At 42.1% G+C, this 14212-nt stretch overlaps 1 protein-coding gene across 2 annotated transcripts in view; it reads right to left on the bottom strand.

Moving 5' to 3' along the window:
• FGFR4 (fibroblast growth factor receptor 4) overlaps positions 1-13116 on the bottom strand; it is a 28491-nt gene extending 15375 nt beyond the window's left edge. Inside the window, exons 1-6 of one of the 2 annotated variants that reach the window (XM_070738924.1) lie at positions 12849-13116; positions 10801-10946; positions 3592-3855; positions 2438-2527; positions 1819-1985; positions 683-806 (exon numbers count right to left, since the gene is read on the bottom strand). In XM_070738924.1, coding sequence (XP_070595025.1) covers positions 683-806; positions 1819-1985; positions 2438-2527; positions 3592-3855; positions 10801-10894 — 739 coding nt within the window. In that variant the 5' untranslated portion in view covers positions 10895-10946; positions 12849-13116. The remainder of the gene's footprint in view (positions 1-682; positions 807-1818; positions 1986-2437; positions 2528-3591; positions 3856-10800; positions 10947-12848) is intronic. The other variant, XM_070738925.1, reaches the window with a different exon arrangement.
• Positions 13117-14212: the final 1096 nt, after the last annotated feature.

A 14212-nucleotide genomic window follows, 5' to 3' on the forward strand; every position in this document is an offset into this window, starting at 1 on the left:
TCCCTTGGAGTGGGGTGGGAATGGGGATTTTGCAATATCCTTCCCCTGGAGTGGGGTGGGAATGGGGATTTTGCAATACCCTTCCCCTGGAGTGGGGAGTGAATTGCGATTTAGCAGTATCCTTCCCCTGAAGTGGGGGGGAATGGGGATTTAGCAGTATCCTTCCCCTGAAGTGGGGGGGAATGGGGATTTTGCAATATCCTTCCCCTTGGAGTGGGGTGGGAATGGGGATTTTGCAATATCCTTCCCCTGGAGTGGGGTGGGAATGGGGATTTTGCAATACCCTTCCCCTGGAGTGGGGAGTGAATTGCGATTTAGCAGTATCCTTCCCCTGAAGTGGGGGGGAATGGGGATTTAGCAGTATCCTTCCCCTGAAGTGGGGGGGAATGGGGATTTAGCAGTATCCTTCCCCTGAAGTGGGGGGGAATGGGGATTTAGCAGTATCCTTCCCCTAGAGTCGGGGGGGAATGGGGATTTTGCAATATCCTTCTCCTAGAGTCCTGTGCCATGCCCACCAAGCCACACCCACCAAACCAGTAGTTTAAAAAAAAAATTGTATTTCACCACTGATACAGTGTCTGACTCTTTCCTTATGGCCAACATGTTCCCTTCGCTTTGTGTTTGCTTTCCAATAAAGAATACTAGGATCCCATTCAAAGTTTGTGAAGGGAGGCCTTCTCACCCAGCACGTCCAGGAAGTAGCTGTAGCGAATGCTGCCAAATTTATTCTCCACCAAGCAAGTATAGTTGCCTCGATCGGAAGGCACCACACTCTCCATGACCAAACTCCAGTGTTGATGCCTGAGCTGCGAACAGAAAAAGTGATGCAAACTACCGTTATCGCTGGTGCTTTTTTCGTTTTGCAGAGCCACCAATTTTTTCCCTGAGCATAAGCCTAATGGATACTCCTATTTCAGACACAGCTACTTCAGACACGGCTACCTCAGGAAACACAGGTAGCCCTCAACTTACAAGCCCCCAACATTTCTGTTGCTTAAGTCAGTGTTTCCCAACCTTGGCCACTTGAAGATATTTGGACTTCAACTCCCAGAATTCCCCAGCCAGTGAATGCTGGCTGGGGAATTCTGGGAGTTGAAGTCCAGATATCTTCAAGTGGCCAAGGTTAGGAAACACTGGCTTAAGTGAAACACTCGTTAAAAGTGAATTTTGCTCCGTTTTGCGACCTTTCTTGCTACAGTGGTTAAGTGAATCACTGCAGATGTTAAAATTAATGACACTGTTGTTAAGTGAATTCCTCATTGTCTTTGCTTGTCCGATGATCGCAAAAGGAGAACACACAATACACACACACACAGAGGGACACAGGAACCACCATAAATATCAGTCAGTTGTCAAGCATCTGATTTTGGATCATGTGGTCACATGGTCATAAGTGTGAAAAAGGGTCGTAAGTCACTTTTTTTCACAGCTATTTTAACTTTGAACTGTCACTAAATAAAACTCTTGTAAATCGATGACTACTTGTATTTTTCTGGAAGGTTTATGTCAGAGAGAGTTAAAAAGAGACCAGGGCTACAACCAGTATTTAAGGCTTTGGTAGGTCTCTTTGTAGAGACCTATTCCTAACACACAAATGTTAAGCCCTCACAGGCAAAGGCTTTGGAATCTATCACTAAGACATATTTCTGCACGTGGCTTTCATCATGAATAGTTTGGCTTCCTTTTCCTCTATATTACATGTTTCCATAGTTCTCTCCACCCAAAGCCCCTAATTCACAAAACCTGGGGGGCTAACCAAGAGAATAGGAGGAGAAAGTAGGGGAGGGAAGAAGAATAATCAGCTCTTTTAGGTCTTACCCGAATTCCTCCAATACGATGCTCCCCACGGAATTCCCGCCCATTCTTCAGCCAGCGGATTGAAGGGGTGGGATTTCCTGAAGCTGGGCAGCGGAACTTGACAGTATTTCCTGCTGGGACCGCATGCAGCTTTTTGTCCATTCGATGAGGATGTGTCCAATAGGGTGCTAAAAAAACAGAATGACATGACCCGTTCAGGTTTTAGTGAAGGCTTCACAGGCGTTTTCTTGTTCTTCAAAATCCAAAGATGGATTTTGTGTTATAACTGAGGCTGGGAGGGGATGAACCTTGAACTGGCTTTTAAGAGAGGAAAAAAGCAATACAAGAGTTTAAGCAACAGAAAATGTTACACAGGCACTCAATGATGTGCCAACATGAATGACAGCACTGCATTTATTCTGCTTGGGATACACAACATTCTGAAAGACACCAATTACAGGCCAAGTCATGTGCCATCTTTGATAGCAAAGTGATGATAATAATTGTCCCACACTTTGGGGTTCCTTGAGATTTTTGCAATGAAGGGAAGATACCTGGTTATACTTTTCCTTGTCTTTGCTCCAAAAAGGGCACAATCCTCAAGTTTGAGTAAGTATAGATTAATGACACTAATACTAACCTCGATGGGTGTGTGAAGGCTCCTCATTAGAATCAACATGAGCATTCTCCACATCACTGTCTTCATCATCATCTCCAGAACCCAATGAATCTAAAATAAAAAATGAGCACAGGTGAGCACTTTGTAACAAAACACCCCCAAGTAATTATGGGACAGTGGATAGATGCCACATATTAGGAGGTTTGGTTGTTTCTTTCTGTTGTGCCAGCACTCTTCAAGGACTAGAGGCAAAATGTTAGGAAGGGCTGTTACAAAGAGCAAATAAAGAGAATTGGCACTGAAGTGCTAAATGTGTACTCCAAGGTTTACACTGTAGATGTTGCTGTGCGAAGGAAGCTCCACCTTTATAACCACCCTGAAAGACGTCTTCCAAGGTCTGGAATTGGTGTGTTTGTGGAGAGACTGTTACATTTTCTTTAGTTATGGTTGTATTATAATCTGAATGGTTATTACTTGGTTATTGCATTTTTAATCTTGTAGTTCAATATTGTAAGCTGCCCAGTGGAGGCAGCCATAACAAATTTAATAAATCAATATATACAATCTGAGACGCTATGGTTGTTAAATGGTATAACGTATGACAATGCATAACCTCAAGCCCCAAGTACTGTATCTATAAGCAAGAGTACGAAAGGCTCTGGTCTAAAAATCAGACGGTGTTTTGCTGATAATATCCCAGAGCCCCGTGAATTGTGTGACCTGATTCAGCATATCTCAAGATGCTTCCTGTGTTTCTTTTGAAAACAATAAATCTCTTTTGGATATTTTAAAACCAGTTAGATCACTGCAATCCTTCCTAGTCTTATTCAGTGATGGGCTGCTGCCGGTTTCAACCGGTTTGCCTAAACTGCTAGTTCTGAGAACTGGTTGGCCCCACCCAACTGCCTCGATGCTATCCGGCCCTAGATATCTCACTTTCCGGCTCACTTGTCCTGCCCTGCAGCCCAGCTGATTTGCGGGTCTCTCCCATTCTAACTAACCATTGTGCAGGTGTGCAGAAAGCTGCCCCCATTGAAAAAAATCTTATTTTAGGTATTGCACGCATGTGCGAAAGGCACATGTGCAAAAGTGCACATGCGCGACATGGGCGCGCTTACATTTTTGGCGAACCGGTTGTTAAAGTATGTGCAACCCACCTCTGCTTATGTTCTTACCTACAACAGAGATAGTAAAATTACGCAGAATTCCTCCAGTATTCCTCGTACGGCATGAGTATAATCCTGAATCTTCATAGGTAGCTTCAGGAATCTCTAGCAAATTTTTCTGAATGTGGACATGTTCACTGGGGGAAAGTTGCTTGTCTTCCTTATACCATGTGATAGAAAGGCTGTGATTGGTGCTGCAATAGAGTTTCAGGTGGCTCCCTGGATCCAAAACCAGATGATCTTCTGTCTCAAGCAGGTGACTGTCAAATATCTCTGTCCAATATAAAGAAGAAATGATCAATGCAAATGACAAGCTTTTCCTGCTCTCCTGCCATCTTACAAATACTTGGAGGGACGGAATGAGCCATTTAACAAACTCTACAAAGCAAAGTTATTTTTATCCGAGCATCCATATCTTATGTCCCTAGTGGATTAAGATACAATGGTAGTGTAGCAGGATTTTCCATTATATATGCAAAACGTCTTCAAACAGGTACCCTTCAGACATGTTTAACCTGAGCACTGTTCTCATAACAATCTTCAAATAGTCATAGTGCAACCAAAGGCTCAAGGTGGAAATTTGAATTGCTACAGTCACAACACACCAGGGAAGCTGCAGGCTGGAGAAACTCAGCTCAGCAACTCACATTTTTGTTATTTCACCAATTCCAAAACCTAACTGTAGGAGTGATGGAAGATCTTAAGTATAGCTGCACTTAAAAACAGCAACTTATAAATATGTCTGCGTCCAGATTTAACTCGGTACAGGGGGAAAAAGTTTCAACTGGTTGTGTTAGTATGTCACGCTTGTCCAGGCGTAACTGAACTGGGATTTACTCAAGCGCGGTCAGAACATTCTGAACCACAAACTAGCAACACAATCTGGATTCACGCAGCAGCCTAAGTTAGAATGCAGTTATCTGGTTATAAAGCTCTGAGTCCTGTTGAGGACCTCCCTGGGTGAAACTAATCAATACAGTAAGATTTTGCTCTGGAGCAGAGAAGTAGCAGTTTGATCTAGGAGGACAGTCCAGTCTGGAAAGCTGCCCAACAACATATTACTTCAGCTTCAACCGCAACAACACAAGAGCATGCAACAGATTCAAACTTAATATTAACCGCTCCAAACTTGACTGTAAAAAATATGACTTTAGCAATCAAGTTGTCGAAGCGTGGAACTCATTACTGGACTCAATAGTGTCACCCCCTAACCCCCAACATTTCTCCCTTAGACTATCCACGATTGACCTCTCCAAGTTCCTAAGAGGTCAGTAAGGGGCGTACATAAGTGCACTAGCCTGCCTTTTGTCCCCTGTCCAATTGTCTTTCCTTTATCTCATATATCAGATATATTTTCTTCCTTTCATATATCTTCTCCTCTATTTTTACATATTATCTTTATATATATTACTTCATGTCTATTCTCTTCCATATGTATTGTGTATTGGACAAATGAATAAATAAATAAATAAATTACTCCTAACCTCATAGCAAAACTGTTTCACAATTTAGCCTCTGATACCATTGCCTTCAGATTCCTGTCTTCTGTGCTGAGGAATAATCCTGTTTGAAAACTAAGCACTGGGCAAAGATTTCAAATGTAGCAAGTGGTGTCAATGTGCTATTTTCAATTCACCTAAACTTTTCATCTTCTGAAATCCACAGAGTTCAGAGTAAAAGCACAAAATACACGATGCAACTAGAGAGACCTGTTCACACCTTCAATTTATTTATTTATTTTCTTCTTTTTAAAATGGGTATGAAAGATGTACTTGGATTCTTAGGGTGTAACAGCTCAAACTTAGTACGTATTTGCAAGTATTATTTTAATAAAACCATTAATCCGACAATGTTGTTTACATGCTAAATTTCATGCATAGTTTGCATTCGTACATTCCATTTTTTATTCTTCAGAATTTCTGTTCAAATACGTTCCCACCCAAGTGCTTAAACATTGTTGAGAATCTTGCATTTTTTTTTAACTTTAATTTAGAACATTTCTAACAGATCTGGGAGATAAAATTTGGGGTGCGGGGAGCAAGACTAATAGGCAAGATATTCAGGAATCTTCGCCGTTACTCTAACGTTAGAGACACGCACTCAATTCCTGGCTTTGCTCTACAGCAAACCACAGGGTAAAGCTAGCCAAAATGTTAGGTTGCATTGGAAGAACGGATCTCTTCTCTTTTGACTATAAATTAAACTCACAAGACTGTGATTGTGCAGAGGTTCTGCAAATCTGCCATTTGGAAGGAAAAAGCAGCATCAGGTAAACATGTAGATCTTCCCCCTGACCACTGAATGCTTTAAGTATGATTGTTGAATGATTGGTTGATAAGTTTTTCTTTTAATTGTTCTTAAACTTTAGTATTAATTGGATTTACATTATTGTTCTGTTTTTATATATGCTGTGAGCCGCCCCGAGTCCTCGGAGAGGGGCGACATACAAATCCAATTAAATAATAAATAAATAAATAAATGAATAAATGGATGAATGAATGAATAAATGAATGAATAAATGAATGAATAAATGAATGAATAAATGAATGAATAAATGAATGAATAAATGAATGAATAAATGAATGAATGAATGAATAAATGAATAAATATTATAATAAATAAATAAATAAATAAATAAATAAATAAATAAATAATAAATAAATATGTACACCAGCTGAACACGTACACAACCACATACACAACCTGGGTGTTTTACTGTCATTTTTTTTATGCTTGCAGGCTAAATAGGAGTTGAAAGGAATAGAGTTGTGGAAAAGTGTTGCCCAATTCCACTCCTTTCCACTTTGGGATTCTCCAAATCCTGTCCGGTAATCCCTTTTGTTCTGCATTCCCTCCCTTGGCCCAGCAATGATGTCATCAAAGCCCCTTTCCTGCCAGCCCTGGGCCGGAGAAAAGGATGCCCGGGAACACTGGAGCATGACTTTCCAGCTCAAACGCCACCCCCCCCCCTGTAAATTCTCTCTGTGGGAGCTCCAAATTGAGTGATCAGCCCCTGAGCCCAAGGTGACTGTTTTGACAGATTCCAAAATGAACATGTCAGGAAGCCCAGAGCCACCGCTGCCCCTTCCCCCTATTGTCCTGGCCCCACAGCTCCTTTCCCGTGCTCTCCTTGCCCCTGCTCACAATAGGGGCCAGCCCCCTTTTTTTTCAGCAGAGGACTCTCCTTAGCTCTTCCTCTCCTTCTAATACCTCAGGATGGGGTGGGGGGATGGGGGAGAAGAAAGGAGACAGAAAGCCTTCACCATCACTCCTAGCTGGGCACATGGACATGCCTGAGAGTCCCAAGGAGGCAGCTTTGTCCCCAGCTGCACCCAACCCCTCCTGGCCCCTCCCTCCCCCCCCCCCTTTAGCTCCCTCCCACACATCTTTTCCCCTCAGCCCAGAGGCTTCTCGCTTTTCTTCCGTGGCAAGAGGTTTCACACTCAGTTGACTCCACAGCTTCCCACCTCCCTGTTTGTCTAACCTGGATTTGAACCGTAATTGCTTTGGTGACCCATCCTCCTTTTTAACATTAGCTCCAATTGTAGGAGCACTGCCGGCAAACCCCTCCTGCCAACTCACTCGTGAAGCAAGTCCGCTCTCCCTCAATGAAACCTGGTTAATGCCAATCCACTTAGCTCAGGGGTAGGCAAAGGTGGCTCTTCTAGGACACGTGGACTTCAACTCCCAGAATTCCTGAGCTAGCATGATTGGCTCAGGAATTCTGGGAGTTGAAGTCCACAAGTTATAAAAGAGCCAACCTTGCCTACCCCTGACTTAGCTGATAACGCTCCTCTCTCTTTTTCTGTGCTCCGGGGGTGACCCACCTCTTTGGGTCCACAAAGCAATGTGTCCCAGCCTGCTCCACCAGTAGTAGCAGCAGCGTAAACCTGCTGCTTCACATTCTAGGTAGCCTATTGGTTCCTTTCCTTCCTACTACCTTAGGCTGCCAAGGGAGAGGAATTCCTGCAAATGGTGTGAATTGCAGGAATGTCCAGTTCACCCTTCCCCATCTGAACTTCAGGGTGACTTTTCCTGCCTGAGGCAGAATGACCACTGGGGCCTTCTGCTCCTTTGCGGGAAGCTTTCGATATTATATCAATTCCTGAGATCTTACAAACGGGGAGGAAGAATTCCCACAGACTCCAATCATCGCATGGTCGAATATGATTTGAGTCACACTCCTGAGATAAGATAGCCCATGTAATAAAGTCTAAGGCATTTTTATTGAGTTAATATGAATGTTAATGTTAATTGCCAATTAAACAGCACGTCTGTATAAATCAACTGCTTGTTGGCCTTCATCCACAATGTAGGAATATTCTCTTGTAGTTGTTCTTTAACTAAAAATAAATCATTTAATGTAATGCTGAGATAACTGAATTATTTGCTATAAATATTCCTTCTGACCTTTGAGAACCATTCTGACTGGAAAGGAAGAAAAGCCCTCCCTTTAGAACAGTGTTTCCCAACCTTGGCAACTTGAAGATATCTGGACTTCAACTCCCAGAATTCCCCAGCCAGCGAATGCTGGCTGGGGAATTCTGGGAATTGAAGTCCAGATATCTTCAAGTTGCCACGGTTGGGAAACACTGCTTTAGAAGAACATGACAAAGTCAGCTTGGTAAGGGGCCTCGGTGACCAATTCACAGCAAGCAATGACTCTCCAGAGAGGCATTTCAAATGTTGAAAACCACTGTACAACATATGTAATTTGGACCGTCAACAAATCTAGAAAAGTGCAGTTGATGCTCTTCTTTGTCACCTCGTTTTCCAATTCCTAACCGACAACTTCCGATTGGGCTTATTAGCATTTAAGATCTTTCCAAGTATTTCAAAATCCTTCTACTGACCCAGAAAATAATTCGAAACTAATATGAAATCCGGTTAACGCTGACAACCCTTAACAATGACCTGTGAAGGCGCCCTGTCATCTTAACACCCAAGCAATGGACTTTGACAAGTGGAATCAGTGTTGAACACATATCTGGCATCTTCTACTTGGGAGTAAAGTTCACATTTACTATTCAGAAACCCCCCCACAAACATTGTTTTTATTCTTCTTCACAGGAAGCATTGATTACAAAACTAGGTTATTTCATTAAACCCAGGTTATAAAGGCTCCAGACTTTACCCTTATTTTCTTCACCTTTTATTGTCTTCACAGTGCTGATGGTGCCAATCTCAGAAGAGACAGCAACGAATCAACCCTGACATTGCTTCCTCAGTCCATTAACACAGATAGCAGCAAAGAGCAAGGACTAGCATGTTATGACAGTAGGCTCAGAGGCACTCAGGCAGCTGGTTGGCACACAAAAAATAACATCCCATCTGTTTCATGGATGGGCCAGTCAGGGAAGAAGCATCTTTTCTCAAGCATGAGCGAAAGTGCCAAGCACCTGGCAGGGCAATTTACTCTTATTCCACTAGGGAATCCCAGAAATGCAAACTTAATAAATGAATTAGATTATTCAGTGAGGTCAGTAAAATAATCTGCAAGGATGCTAGCTACTTAATTGTAGAAGCAAGTCGAAAAATGGCAAGCTATAGCAATATAAAAACATATACATATACATACCTACAGTACAAACTGATAGACAGACAGGTATAGGTACAGAGAGTACTATAGAAATAGTGATACAGATATAGACATATATGAGATACATGGGACACATTTTTAAATGTATCTGCATAGGCTTCAGTCCCTTATCATTAGTCCACAACCAAACTTACAATGCACATTTCAATAAATATTACATTTTACTAATATGATAGCAGTCCTGTAATGTTGCAATGCTATACTTCTTCAGAGAGCTCTACATCTTTCCAATTCATTCAAGTGCACTTACCAGTAGTTCTATTCTACATTACACACAATGAAAATAGAGTAGAGTAGAGTAATAATAGAATAGAATAGAATTTTATTGGCCAAGTGTGATTGGACACATACGGAATTTGTCTTTTATATAGCTCTTTTACAGTCAAGAATTAAGATAATTAAGAGGCAAAGAGAGAGCTAGATGAAAAGATACCTATCCCTATTGTAAAATAGGAAAGAAGATTAACAAGATCTCCATGACAAAGAAGCAGACATTTGACACTATCAAGATCTCCCTTGTGAACAAAATTACTTTGGCATAAAGAGGTACAATTGTATGCTGACTACAGAAAATCTGCCTGTAAATTTTATACTTTCAGTCAGAATTAGTAATTTCCCATGTAAAGAACACACCTTTGTGATTCTTCAATTCCAGAGAATGGGAGGACTTTTAGGCTTATGACATTTTATTTTTCCTTTTTTAAAAAAATTGGAAGTTGAGATCTACCAGCTGGAACCAGCTGGAATCTTTTATAGAGAATGAAGAACATCTTTTTGAAATATACAGTAGGAATGCCATGCCTCGAAGGAATTTGCTTTTAGAACCAGATTATAGTTTAATAATGCAGAAACACACTCCATCTTTTACTGTTGAATTTTCTTTCGTTTTAATAGACTTTTTAGATTAGAAGATGGGAGTCAATGACCTTTGGAAGTCTAATCACTCAAAGTTCATAAACAGATAAGTTTATGTTTTACCTTTCCTTAAGGGAGAAAATGAGTTTACATAGCATTCCCTATGAAAATTTATCTGCACAACAACCCTGTTGGGTAGCTTGGGCTGCTAAGAGGTAGCAACTGGTTCAAGGTTGCTCGATGCTTCCATATCTAAGAGCTTGTACTCAAATTTTCATCTCCCTGGTCCTATAGTCCAACTCTTTACTTAACTGCTATACCAGGTTAGCTATTTAAATTCCAAATGATTTACACCAAGCTCTTATTGCACAAAATATTCAGAACTAACCTTGGTCAGACAAAGAATTGGACTTGAATCTTAGAGAATTCCATTTCTTGCTACATGTCTTTGACAAACTGTATTAGTGATAGCTTCTTGTTTTCCATCACATATTTTTCTTGTCAAAAAGACTGCTCAGAATTTGAAAAATCTTCAGTAAAGTAGGAGTGATTAAAAGTCAGAAGCAAAAGTCTGCTGTCCACTACCTTGGAGAACAAATCTGAAATTTTTCATAACTTGCCATGATGGTTTAATCTTGTAAGGCATACTCCTCAAAAGACCAGTGTCTTCTTTTACCATAGAAAGCATCTTATAATACCATTTTCCATATTTAGACACACTTTTCCTAATTCTATCAATAGCAATAGTTCCAAGTAACTCTCACCTGGATCTCTGGTTCCTTCTGGAGAAGCAGATATCTGAGGATATAGTGTTGCTATCACCAAAATCCTAAGAAGGTCACACCAAAGAGCTGTCATCCTGTCGTCTTTTCTTCTTCTTTGCTCAGGCTTCCAATTGGACACTTAGAGACTTAATTAAAAAGAGAAAAATGAAAGTTGATCTTATGTCCTTTAACACATTACCGATGTGTGTCTGTAGCTATCCAGGTTTCCTTCCAAACGTTTTGGAGGCCAGTGTACAAGTACAATTATTAAAACTGTTTAGACTGCAAATATTAATTAGCATTATCTCAAAAGTGGTAAGAAGTGGCAGGGAATGGAATACATTCATCTGCCAATCTAAATATTTAAACAATTCTCAACAGTAGATACAAGCAACCTATTTATGAAAGGCCATCAAAAAAGTGAAGTAGTTTTAGTAACAAATGGTCTTTAGTTTATTACAGTTTTGAAATAGTACTGAACAGTACTCACTTTGAAAGTTCCCAGAAATTTCTGTTTTCACTGTACAATTATCTATGCTTAACTGAACCTTGGTAAATGCAACTAATCCATTATCTGAGATAATTATCTGACACAATAACCATAAACTAATCAGGCTGGCTTCACCTAGTAAACTAACATGGAGGGGGAGGGGTGTAGTTTGTTTACAGTTCATCTTGTCTTTGCAAAGACGGCCAACATAAGGTTTAAGGTGTCATTCCAAGCTGTATTTTTTTTGAGCTCAAAGTTCAAGAGACAAACTTAAAGAGTTTCTTATTTGACAAAGAAATCAATCAATCCCTAAGATCACCATTGGCAATCATCCTGCAACCCACTGAATAAATTCCCCTCTTTTGCAGATCTCCACAGATACATCGTTTTCATGTGGCTCTCCAGAACTTGTGCCAACAGATCCGGGGAAACTGGCCCATGCCACTAAGAGAAAAGGTGGGCTTCATAAATTACCTCAAGCAACGTTGGAAGGGGGGTAGTAAATGGAAGAAACACAGGTGAAGTTTCATCCTACCGCCAGGATTTAAAGAATACTGCTCAAAAATAAATAAATAAATAAATAAATAAATAAATAAATAAAGGGAACACCCAAATAACACATCCTAGATCTGAATGAAGAAAATATTCTCATTGAATACTTCGTTCTGTACAAAGTTGAACGTGCACAACAGCATATGAAATCGATTGTCAATCAGTGTTGCCCCCTAAGTGGACAGTTTGATTTCACAGAAGTTTGATCTACTTGGAGTTATATTGTGTTGTTTAAGTGTCCCCTTTATTTCTTTTGAGCAGTGTGCTTGTTCAAAGAAAGCACACGGGTGCATTTGCAGAGTAACATCCATAATGCACAATAACATAGAAACATAGAAGATTGGCGGCAGAAAAAGACCTCATGGTCCATCTAGTCTGCCCTTATACTATTTTCCTGTATTTTATCTTAGGATGGATCTATGTTTATCCCAGGCATGTTTCAATTCAGTTACGGTGGATTTACCAACCATGTCAATAACATGTTGTGAGCCGCCTAGTCCCTAGGGAGATGGGCGGCATACAAATCAAATCGATCAATCAATCCATGCCCCCCGCCCCCGCGCGCGCTCCAATAACATAGGTTTACTTCCATTGAAACGAATGGATTGAAGGTGCACGGAAGAACCCCAAGCCCCGTTCGCTTAAGCGCGGTTTTGGGGTTGCGTGTGAGGGAAAAAGTTGCGCCTGGCCGCAGGCGAAGGGGATGTTTATAAGAGCGGGACGGCGCGGATCTGCCTTGTCAGTTACACGCGGCACGAGGGGAGAAGTTGCGCTTAAACGCTGTCTTCCCGACAACGGCTTAATTTTTAAACCGGAGAGAGAGCCCAAAAAATAAATAAAAGTTTCTGCGCAGGCGGACGGTTTGAGTCACAGATTTACAGACCCTCCGGGTCAAAGTCGGCCCCGCCAGCCACCCCGGGTTGCCGTGGGCAAGATCTCCCGGAGTTCCGCGCCCTTCGGAGAGAAGAGCGCCGATCTTCTCCTTCAACCCAAACGCGGGACCTACCTTCTCCCTCCTCCTGCCGGCTTTAAGAGCTGTCCCCAACTACTCCGCCTTCCCGGGCTCCGTCCCTCGGAGGGTAGTAGGAAGAAAAGGATGCGCCAGGGTCCCGGTCTTTTGGCCGCGGCGCTTCGTCCCGCGCAAGCATTAAATCCGGCAAGGCGTCGCCGCCGCCGCCAACCTTCAGCGTTCTTCTCCGGATCTTACCCGAGCGAACGGGGGGGGAGGGAGGAGAAACACGCGCCCGCGTCCTTCAAGAGCCGGATTCCGCTCCGTGAGCTTTTCTGTCGGGCTTCTGCAATAGGCGCTGGGACTTTGTAGCGAAAGCTCTCAAGTTACACCCCCGCGAAGCGCACAGCCGGCCCGCTCCGAGCCAACAATGGGCCACGAAAAGAGCCAGGCCGGAGGGGGAGGATCAGAGGGGCCTGCCCCGCCCCGCCCCTGCCCGATCCCCTCCTTCTGCCGCTTCCCCCGCCAGCGCCAGGGCCTTTTTTTTTTTTTTAAACACTCACATTAGCTAAATTTTCTCTCCCCCCCCCCCAAAGCTTCGGTAAAGGGGATTAAGCAGAGTTTCAATCTCGCTTCCTCTCTGCTTATAATGGTAACTAGAGATCCGACTCATTAAACTTCGGCTCAAAGGGGGGGGGGGACTCTTCATCCGAAGATAAAAAGTTGGCCTGTGTCTGTGTATGAAATTAAAAGCCCGCGGAAGGAAAAAGAGGAGGAATATTTTAAATCGAATTATGCAGATCTTTAATTTATTTTGAGTACACCTGACAAAATGAATATTCGTGTAAAGAAAAGAAAAAGCACGATCTTGCGCCTGCTGCAGGAAGAGCCTCCGATAAAGGGAGAATTAAGCTTGCTTCGTTCTTTTAGGGCAGTGTTTCCCAACCTTGGCAACTTGAAGATATTTGGACTTCAACTCCTAGAATTCCCCAGCCAGCAAATGCCAGCAAATATCTTCAAGTTGCCAAGGTTGGGAAACACTGCTTTAGGGATACCACTTTCTAGGATCCAAGAAAGCAAATTTCATTTTAATAATAGGTGATTTGGGGGGGGGGACACAATCCACTCATCTGTGCAATCAGACAGACTTATAAATGTTATTCCAAGAAAAGGCAGGAAAAAATGCCCCCCCCCCAAAAAAAAGTGAGATCTGATTTATTGCCTTATACTTGGAGGACTTCTCACAGAGCATGGATCATAAATGTGGCCCCCAAAATGTGGGAATCTAAGTGTCACTCCAATGTTTGGGATTAAGTAGAATATTATGAAGTTAGTGTTTCTGCAAGATCTCTGCTCCGCCTCTCCATTTTCATCATCCTCCAGTTAGCACTGGAGGGAAATATAATCTAACTCACTGTTTG

Source organism: Erythrolamprus reginae, chromosome 2, assembly GCF_031021105.1.
Source record: "Erythrolamprus reginae isolate rEryReg1 chromosome 2, rEryReg1.hap1, whole genome shotgun sequence".
Classification (NCBI taxonomy): domain Eukaryota; kingdom Metazoa; phylum Chordata; class Lepidosauria; order Squamata; family Dipsadidae; genus Erythrolamprus; species Erythrolamprus reginae.